Source organism: Nanorana parkeri, unplaced genomic scaffold (assembly GCF_000935625.1).
Source record: "Nanorana parkeri isolate BGI_ZX_2015 unplaced genomic scaffold, ASM93562v1 scaffold48, whole genome shotgun sequence".
Taxonomy (NCBI): Eukaryota; Metazoa; Chordata; class Amphibia; order Anura; family Dicroglossidae; genus Nanorana; species Nanorana parkeri.
Genome location: NW_017306316.1, coordinates 452460 through 463646, shown reverse-complemented (window position 1 = coordinate 463646; position 11187 = coordinate 452460). Strand labels below are relative to the sequence as shown.

General features: G+C 41.0%; 1 protein-coding gene across 1 annotated transcript in view; it reads right to left on the bottom strand.

Annotated features, from left to right (window-relative positions):
• Positions 1–11187, bottom strand: part of PITPNA (phosphatidylinositol transfer protein alpha) — a 66374-nt gene that overhangs the window by 14627 nt on the left and 40560 nt on the right. Inside the window, exons 3-6 of the mRNA XM_018573541.1 lie at positions 6271–6416; positions 4887–4978; positions 4290–4297; positions 403–477 (exon numbers count right to left, since the gene is read on the bottom strand). Coding sequence (XP_018429043.1) covers positions 403–477; positions 4290–4297; positions 4887–4978; positions 6271–6416 — 321 coding nt within the window. The remainder of the gene's footprint in view (positions 1–402; positions 478–4289; positions 4298–4886; positions 4979–6270; positions 6417–11187) is intronic.

Below are 11187 nucleotides of genomic sequence, written 5' to 3'. Positions count from 1 at the left end.
GCTGACACTTCTGGGTTCCCAGGCATCCTCTTCGGTCATTGGGTGGCCACTGATGAATAACTCCCGAACCTGTGCACAGGTGTTACACGCACCCCAGCACCGGACCTATTCACAGCATCTTGGAGAATATATATAATTTATAAATATTTATATGCAAATCATCACTTTTCTTTTAAAAGTTGAGCTTGGCCCTGTCCCTGAGCCTAGTCAGTGAGACTCCTGGTCAAGAAATGCAAGCTATCTACTACAAAATGAAAAATGTCTTTCCCTTTAAAAAGCTCAAACTAACAGGCTGTGTTTTAGATCTTTCAACACACTGAGAATACATCTAACACGTAGTAATTAGAAAGATTCCCATGGTAATAGTGATAATAATGAAGAAGCTTTATACGTGACACTTACATTATCTTGTGTGCCAAGATCTGGCTTGTGCCACGTCTCAATCTTAATCAAAAAATCGTCCTTCATGTATTCATTCTGAAATGTAAGCACATGTCATTATGTGGTAATCGCTTGCTGAGCCATCTTCACAAATATTACAGTGCACTTTAATTAGCAATTAAATGTGCCAAGACTATTAGTTGCATTAAGCACACTGAAAATATATTAAAATATGCAGCACAACAGCATCCAGCGAATATGCCAGGAGTGGGAGACGATGTGATAAAATGATTAGTTCCTATTTCATGAAGATCAGTAGATTATTTTCACAACCATGCACAATTAAGTGAATAAGCATTATATATATCCCGGTATTGTTCACCGGCCTGACGTGAACACCCAATGTAAAATACTGTTAGCAGTGCAGGCACTGATTCATGAGATAATTGCAAATGAGGGAACTACGAAGCTATTAATACAAGAACATTCCCCACTGAACCCACCAACAAATGTTCCCAGGGGAAAGTAATCAGTCTGCAATATAACAAGCACTAGAATGTAACAGAAACAGTTCTGGATCCACTGGATGAATAGCCACAGTGTGGTGGAGCACAAATGAAAAGGTCACACACTTGGCTGAGACAGCAGTCGCAGCAGTGGGACTTCAAATGCCATCATAAGAATCTTCTACTCTTTTAATACGCACTATACAGCAATTAAAGAATAAATTATATCCTATGTGAAGGAACGCGGGAACTTGGAACACACCTTGCTTTTTGAGCCAAATTCAAATCACTGCTAACTAAAGCTGGCTATAAATCAGGGTGGGCAACTCGGGCCCTCCAGCTGTTGTGGAACTACAATTCCCATGAGGCATTGCAAGACTGACAGTTACAGGCATGACTTCCAGAGGCCGAGGCATGTTATAAAGCAATTCTCTTTGGGCCTTTTTTTTGTCTAAGGAATCATATGCATTAGGGATGCGCGTATGCTGGTTTTCCGGTATCGAGTACCAATATTTTTTTGTCAGTACTCTGCCGATACAGAGTTATCGCCATCCAGGGGTAGCGTGGGGCCGGCTTCCTGTCCAATCAAGAAGCAAGGCCCACGCTACACCAGGATGCCGATAGTGGTACTGATTGGCCGGGAAGCCGGCTTCATTCTCCCTCGTGGCACTGTCAGTCAGAGGGAATCTCCCTCTGATCGGCAGTTCCAGTATTGGGGTAGGTATGAGAGCATTTGGGCGAGTATGAATACCTAATACCTAATCCCTAATATGCAAGAGTGCCAGAAATGGAAAGTTTGATGTGTATTCCTGAAGTGTAATTTCCGGTGCCTACAATAGGAAATAAAATAGAAAATAAAAAAAGTACTGAAAGTAAGCTGTTAAAAGGATCAAAAACTGAAAATAAATATGTATTTATATATTAAATTTCCATAAGTTCTATCCCCACTCCTAATAACCATATCAATCTAGAAGTTTGGAAACATACTTAAAGATGCCCATAGGATGTACTTCCTCAATGCACTGACACATTTTCACTTAGCCCTGTGAATATGAACTTCCTTGTGTCATAACTCTCACAAAGCCTGGTGTCTGAACTACAACTCAACTCTTTCTCACAGTGAGCACAAGAAACACCCACAATGTAACATCATCATTGCTTGCTGGAAGCAATATATGGTGGGATATGTAGTCTAGAGAAACCGAACAGAGAAAGATGCAAAGTGCACTGGGAATCAAGGAAGATGTTGAAAATGATGGGCAGATGGAAGGGAGCACTGACTACATAAAAGGATTTTTTTTCAAGCAAGCTTTGATTGCATTATGAAAGACAACTATCATATGTATTCCTATTACAATGCTGATGTTATAACAGGGATAGTACATGCTGGGACTTTACAACTCTTTTAATTATTATAGACTAGACAAGCAAAGACTACCACAGACTCCCGATTTCACCTCACCTTGGAAAGCAATAGATGTTTAGCCAATTTTACTATTTTTATCTAAGTACTGCATGATCATCAATGTTTGTGTGCACAAGTCCTAAAGCAGAGGTGCTCTATGGGGATGAGATTCTGCTGTGGTATAGATGACTTCCTTCTGCATCCCGTCCAACCAGTTTATAGTTCTGCATTGAGCAGTTCGATTGTTCTTGCAGCTTTTCCTATGTGCACAGAGTTTCCATACTACAGAAATGTAAGGGGAATTTCAAAACAAATGTGCTCAGCACAAAACTATATATGAAAGGAGGGAAGAGATGCAAGCCATATAATAACAGAAAAGGCATACATGTGAAGATTTCTCTCGTTCAGCCAACACTAAACAACATGCACAGATGAATTTCCCCCTGCTGGCTACTGAATTCTCAACAGCACCCGCAGCTGTCAGAATACCAAAACAGTCACTGCAGCTAATAGGCTGCAGTCAATATTCAGCCAACTCTTTCTGCCAAGTTCCTGTCCATCCGGGTGGATTCAGTGGGGCCAACCCACAGCTCTCATTTCAGAAGATTCACATGAATCAGCTGAAATGCAAGCATATAGGAAGTTTACACTCATCCCTACTCCTCTATTAAATGTAATTTAGTGGAGTTATTTATTAAAAAGGCAAACTTGTTTGCCTACTGCAGTCCTTGTCAGCACTGGTGATCTCAGATAAGGGCTGAAGTTTCACTAATGCGCAGCTATCCCATAGAAGGTAAAGTGAACCTATAGGCCAATGGAAAGGATCAGAGTTCAGACTGGCTGATTCAACACCCCAAACCTAAAGTAAACTCTGCTTTGAACCTAAAACAGCATGTTATCTAGGAAAGATAAGCAGTTTCTCCTTTTCTCTTATCAAGTCTTAACGTAGCCATACTTGCAAGTCAAAGGAGAACTCCGGGCAAAACTTTTATTAACCTTTGCGTTGAGACTACCCCTGCACTGCAAGGGTTAACCGGTAAGTTCCATCTAGGTGCTAAAATAACAGTTATACTCATCCGCTCCGAGGTTCGGGTGAGTATGACCGTGTTATTTTAGCAGCAAGATGAAAACAAGCAGCTAACCCTTGTAGTGCTGGGGTAGCCACACTGCAAGGGTTAATAAAAGTTTAATTGGAGTTCTTTTTTAACGTAGGGATATTCAGTAGGTCCAGAACTATATCAGATGTAAAAATACAATGAGCAATAGTATGATGGTACGAATACCCTTTCCTCCACGCACCACAGCCCTTATTTGGCCCTATAAAGCCGATTCCGTTTTTTGCTCCAGCTGGCTTCCTCTTTCCCGCAAGCCCACTGATGACTTTCACACAGAGTTCATTGCAGTAGATTCACCTTCGGGCTTCTCAGAGGATTATGAATACCAGAGGAGCAACTTAGTACATCACCTCGAGATTCAAAACTCCTCTCGAGGAGGCATTTCTATGTATCTCTATTTAGGGAATCAGAATTGCAGGTGGAATGCTAAGCTAAAAGGGACCTAAAAACAAAACTACCATGCAGTACATAGCAAAGCTATGGCTCCCAAGGCAAGCAGCAAAATATGGTGAGATCCAACTGATATTTGTATGAAAACATACTTTGGAGACGAAAGTTTTGCTTTAACGAGCGGAGAGCTGTAAATCACTATACAACCCCCCCATCCTCGCTCCAACTGGGACCATTTCAACCCTTGCAGTAGAATGTCCTTAAACATAACCCAGTACTCTAAAACTGACAATTTGCTCTGTGTTCTCTTTATTTAGAAGTTACATCATCTTTGGTCTTCATCGATCAGAAGCTAAAAGCCAATATGTACTGTAATTACTGATCGATGCAACATGGAAAAAATACTCGAAAACTCGCAATTTGGTCTGTTTTTAATTAGACTTCACATCTGCTTTAATCTTATTTTATTAGGAAATAAAAGCCAATACTTACTGTAATTACTGATCGATGCAACATGCAAAAAAAAAAAAAGAAAAGTTACTAATGATTATGAAACTGAATATATTCAATATTTTGTTATCCTTGCTATTTGCTTCTTGTATTATCAGTGTATTAGATACTTTGTTTTTCATTGCTGGTTCACAGCAGGACACCAATTATATCTAATGTGGTGTTAAGCATGTACAAGAATGCCAAGGTACTCATAGCTGATTCTCTAGAAGGTCAGGGCCCTGGGTTTAAATTCAGTTATCAAGGAAAGTCACACATAAAACTGTTCCATTTTAAACTGAGTAGGTCAAGGGATGCCACCATGCAAGGAGATATCCTCAGGGAGACAAATACGACATGTTGGTGCCAAGTTAGCATCTTTTTAGCCCTCCCGCCTCTCCCAACTTTGGTAACAAGATGCCTGTCAAAATGGCCTGAATTATTCATGATAAAAGAGCAGTGCAAGTGAGAAGCACATGCAGATTAGGTAACAAAGTCACAGCAAGAGCAAAGAGGCTGCAGTCAGATTGTACTGCGACGGACCATATTGTTAATAAGAGACAGGAGAACTATTCATCTGATTATCGTCTCTCTACTCACTGGTTCTGCAGTAGGGGTAAGCATTCCAGGCCTTCTCGTGCATATTTAGTGCTCCTTCAGGCGCCAACATCCGTACAAATGTCGGGACTTTGCTGTACACAAAACAGACGAGGAATACATTTCGTAAACACAGACTGAAGGATTAAGTATGGAGCTGTACTCACAAATACATCTAAGAAAAACAAAAGCACTTCTTATGTGGCGTAAACCTCTTCAAAAGTAACCAAATTTGGAATAAAACGCACAGTTTGCCAGGGTCGTCTTGAACAGTCCTAACATATGGACTACAAACAAAATATCCAATATCTACAATAAGGGCTCGTTCAAAAAAACATCAGTTGAACTGAGCTGATCTGCACAGATACCTGCACACGGTGCCTAAGGCATGCCATACCACCCATAGACTTCCGCTGAACTAAAGAATATCCAACAGATTTCTTCATCCATGCTAAACGGCGTGGTTAGATTAATCTTCCCTGCTGGGTACTATATTCTTACAACTGGCATCTGCCACTGTCAAAATAACCAAACAGCTGATTGGCTGCAGCCACTGTTCGGCCAATATTTTTCCACCTGGCTCCTTCAGCAAAAGTCCAATGAATAATTGGATTTTGTTGAGTCAGGTGGTGCTGGCAAAGCCACATACAGCTATACATATTTTATAAAGCCGCTGTACCCATTCAAGTTAACAGCACAGGAGAGATGCATCCAACGGCAGTGATCTATTCTAAACTGTATTTAATAATGTGGCAATACTTAAGAGAACTATGGGGTAAGTGTTCCCTTAAGGGTCATGGGAAGACATATACTAGCGTCCTCCAGTGAGCCAAAGCTCAGTATATAGCGAACTACGGCTCGCGGTATACTGAGACCGCTGCAGCCAGGACGGATCGCGACAATGCTGTCGAGATCCACCAAGCTGCGTGAGACAGCGGGCTCTGCCTATCTAGAGGCAGAGCCAGCTGCACCCGCCCCACCCCGTCCGTTCCTCCACTCAGCACTGGAGGATCAGAGCGGGGAGGGGGAGGGGGGAATCCCTGCGGGGAGCGGTGACTAACAGTCACGGCTCTCTACAGGGAGATGCTCGAGAAGTGAGCGAGCGGCGGTATACGTCCGCTCACTTCCCCATCTATTGAGCCAACGTGTGACAGTTTCATTGTCACACGTCGGCTCGAACTATGAGGTTAAGTGATTTCCACTCGCCTCATAGTCCTCATAAATTTCCATCGCCTTACGGATACACTGAATCCTACATATAAGATAGCCACCATGTCCTGTTTCTAGCAAAGAGAAAAGGAAAGAACTACAAAACACAGTATGTAAAGTCATTAGTAACCACATTGTATGGTGTTCTCTGAAGAACTCACAAAAAGACTTAAATTACCTCTGTAGGTGGTAAATCTTGTGTGTATACTGCCCTTTCTCTCCATCCTTTTCGTAAGGCTCATTTACAAGTACTTCAACGCCTTCACCTCCTCCTGTTTCATTTTTGCTGGCTTCTGCTACAGAGTATAGCTGGCCCACTTGATACTGGAAGGACAGACAAAACATTTCTCAGATCATGCAATCTATCGTACAAGCAGATCTCAGATATCAATGGAATAAACAACACAGCTACTCATGACAGTTCTTCTCAGACTTTAAAAGATCATTTGCACAAATATATTATTAGTTCAATAAAGATAAAGAAAAATATTTCGATAAGGAATAAAGATATTCTGCAACAGCAAATAAAATGATGTGCAAAATAAACAAGCAATAGCCTCAGGCAGTATTGAAATGTTGTTTCTAGGTACAGTAAATGTGCATACTAACTGTGTACAGTTATTTGATTATTGTAAGATAAAAAAAATAAAGTAAAAAGAAAAATTGTTTATCCAGCGAAAAGCTGCTGAAAAATGTCAGCTCTGCAGATTTTTCTGCCAACGCTGATCTACAAAAGGTTTTTTATACAAGGGATCATACTTAGCTAAAAAAAAAACATTCACTTGAAATGTTTTCTATGTTCAGACTATAATATAATGTCCAAGAGTGAACTTATTTACAAAAGGTAGAAATTATCAAACTTTTTTTAAATAATATTACAAACTTTCATTCAGTTTATCTTGGCAATGACTTAGTGAATAGACCTGCAGCTGTTTGAAGCTGTTCCTTAAATCATATTAATGGTTATAAAGAGCTGAACAGCAGGCACCCTGAGATGTACCTTGCATTCTTTAGAAACCCAGGATACCTGTATATAGGAATATATATAGGAAGGAGTATTTAGGAAGTATATGTAAATCCTCAACTGCAGCCAGGGGCGTATCTATGGTAAAGAGTGTCCATGGCAAGCACTGAAATTGACACCCCTGTGCAAACATCCGACACCCCAGTTCTCACGCACCCAGGCACACATGCACACTTGAGTTGCTGGGCTTGTTAGATTGGTGCAGAATAAACAGGGAATGTACAGTACAGTGTGCAGAATCTAGCAGTGTGGAGTATAACACGGTGTATAGAATTAGGTGACGTGCAATAGGAAACGTACAGCATGGCATATAGAATGGAGTGGTGTGGAATAGAGAATGTACATCATTGCATATGGAATAAAGCAGTATGAAATAAGGAACATACAGCATGGCATATGGAATGAGCCAGAGCAGAATAGGGAATAGGGAGCATACAGCATTGGATAAGGAATGAGGCGGTGTGAAAAAAGGAATGTATATGCGTAGGGAGCAGGCTAGCAAAGCTAATTTTGTATCTTAACAGAATGATGCCGCAGTGATTACAGTGACACCAAAGGCAATTGGTCCTCCGGTATAAGACATGAGGACCGTTTTAGTTAAGCTGTGCCAGTTAAGCTGTGCCCCATTCAGATCAGCGCAGACCCATAGTGATAGCAGTGATAGACAGTTCAGCCGATCACTGCTGTCACCTCTAAATAAACAGCCAGGGTAGAGGAATGCTTGCACTACTCACTTCCAAGCTCTGGATTAGATGATGGTACCAGTCGGAACCCAGCAAAGGAAGTGAGTAGTGTAACTTCCTCTGCCCCGGTCTACACATGACAGCAGCGATAGGGGTTTGCTGTTTGTCACAGAGCAGTGGTTCTCAACCTGTGTAATCTCAGGACCCACATTTGTCCTCGGTCATTAAGTTGCGACTTAAGTCGCACTGCAGTGGAATGCCGGCAGTGTGGGCTGCTGTGCTTTGATGGAGCTCCATCCATATGTGCATTGCTTATGCAGCTCCCTTGCGTGCCCTGTAGAGGTGCCGGGAGCCAGAATGTGATGTCACTCCGGTCCAGGCACCTCTACAGGACATGCAAGGAAACTGTAAGCAATGCACGTATGGATGGAGCTCCCTCGCTGCCATACCCCCAGCCCACCCCACCTCAAGCTGACACTCAGTGCCGGGCAGCATATTTTGAATGGCTGCTCGGTGTGAGAACAGACAATGCTGCGCTAGGGGGAGGCTAGGGAGAGGCTAAGGAGCCTCTCACCTAGAAAAGTGGAAGGCATGCGGCGATCCACTGAACCGGGGGTCGCGACCCACTTTTGGGTCACGACCCACCAGTTGAGAACCAAGGTCATAGAGGATCCGTGCTGACAAGACCTCTGAATGAGGCACAGCTTAGATAAAAGGGGCAAACACCACCACTGTCCAGGAGTGCACCGAGCATGTTTCCTATACCCTAGATATGGTACTGACTGCAGCCCAAGCAAAGACCTGTCAGTACATCTGTGCATCATATGGTGCAAATCGTTCTCTTTTCTAGCACAGGGATTTGTCTCAGCTGTCAACTTGGGATAGAAGTCCACGTTTACATGGCATGTACCCCACAGATTTTTTTACCTGCCCTCAGTTCCTCACTCCATTCAAAACTAAAGAAAAACATTTTGGCTGGACCTGGGCTTTAAGCAAACCACAATATAAAATACTAAATATTAAATATTGGTGAAAAAAAAATAACGCAGGACATTTAGGGAAAATAATTTTTTCCTTTTAATGCATTCCTCTTAAACCATTGTTTTTAGAATTTACAGATAAAGAAAATTATGAGGAGTTTTATAATTGGATCATTAACAACGTAAACTTATAAAAACATCTCATCAGGTTTAGCATATTCTGAATCTCAGTGATACATTCTGGTTTCATTCACCATCACACAATTTTTTTTGTTTTTCCACAATTACTAATCCTTACTGTAAAGGTCACAGAACAAGTTTTAAGAGGATCAGCTGACCCCCAGCAACATTAACATTGCCTATTTAATCCTTCCTGTTATTTCTGATCCTTTAATATCATTTATGTTTTATCAAGAGTTGAATCAGATGAGAAATAACCAGGATGAAATCATAGGATTCCTCTCACTGGAATGCTTCTTGGAAAAACAAACATTCTCTACCCCAAACTGATCGGTCGGTCCGGCCAGCAAAGGATTACGTAAGTTAAAGCATATGTGCAATACTAAATCATGCTACAAAACTTCTAATTGATTGGTAAAGCTATCAAACTAAATGCAGTCAAACCATTGATAAATGTGCTACTCCTTCTTCCAAGACCTCGGGTGGTTGACAAAAATGTTACCGAGATTATAAGTAGCAGTCTGCAGGAAAAAATATGATAAATATGTTAGCCTAACTTGAAACCAACAGGTGGAATTGTAGGTGATTATGTATTTTCTCTGACCACAAAAATACTGCCTTCCTTCAATACCCACCACAACAATCTCAGTTGAAGGCAATGGTGAGCTCACCATGTGTTTAATGAAAGAGGTCATGTTAACGAGCAGATTGAAATGTATTACAAAGTAAAATGGCGTAGTGTGGACTGGCCCAATTGTCACCAAGGAGATAAACAAACTCGGCAGTGACCTATGATGATCACGCATTTCCATCACACAAACATAACTAAAGAACTGGCTCATCAAGAAAAGCTTGCTTACCACTAGAGTCTATGTTCCCTTACCATAATTATAACTTAGGTTGTCCTTTCAATGCAAGACAGGATTTGAAGTTAGGCGTTTAGCTGAAGTAGAACTCCAGTTTTGTAATAAAGAAAAACCACAAAAGAAAAAAAAACCTAGCCTGGAATCACACTATAATAATGGGGAGAGTTATGATGTCAATGCAGTTTTCTGGGAATACGAAGACCATCCACTGCCACTGTAGGAAGAAGACCCAAGGATTTCATGTGACCACCCAAAAGACCCCCAGAAAATAGGGTTTGCATTTGGGGGATTTAAAAAGTGGTGTGGAAGGGGGTGTAGTAAATTGGCCTTTTTTAAAAAAAAAAAACTGGAGTGCTGTGTTAACATTTATTTCTATAGCAAAAACTTTTTCGACTCCCAAGCTGGACACTACCGGCATAACATTTGCATGACCTCCCTGTGCATAAGTCTGTTTCCTCCGGTATACGCCAAAGACATGCTAGTGAGTTTATTGGCAGAATGCATATGTATGAATGCGAGATAGGGACCTTAGATTGTAAGCTCCGCAGGGACTGATGTTGATGTACAATACGTAAAGCGCTGCGTAAATTGTCGGCGTTATATAAATATTTGTAATAAATAGTTAGAACCCCATCAGCTTTTTTTTGTTGGTTTCTGTATCAAGTCGGGGAGACTTTCCTTTAATTCCAGGTGACAATGTTACCACAGTAGCAGGTAACAAGTGTAAATCTTAAATGACACTGACAGCAATAAAAATCTAACAGATGAAAAACCTGGTGCTCTAACCATTCTTGGCTAGCAAAACACAAATATATCATATATCAAAGGAATCATGGCATTGATTAGGGCTAGCATAATAAATTATGGGGGTGTGGGTGTTATACCGGTGAAAATTAGGAATAAGGTTTACCACGGACAAACCTTTAAAAACCTTTATTTTAGTTACTGTAAATCAAGCTTATTTTATCTGCAGTTTCCAGCTCCAGAGGAAACCAACTTCCCAATCCTGTTGAAAAACAAGTAAAGGAAGAGGAAGGACAGATACTAATTTGGTAGGATGTAAACAAGACAATCTCTGCCAGGTGACACACCAAGTAAAGGGAGATAAGGAAAATTAAAAGGAAATGCTTCCATGCCACATATTACTAATTTGTTACAGTAATTCTGATATTTTTGTCTTGGGTATAACTAATAGAGCAAAAGTTTAGCTTCAACATACACATTTACATGTTATCACCACTTTGACCATGATGGATTACCAAATTTTCATTTAATGCGACTTCTTTAAACTTTCTCTTACAACTTTCACAGAAGTTTAACATGGATTCTGATCCACCTTTAGTGTATGAAGAGAAGACGCAA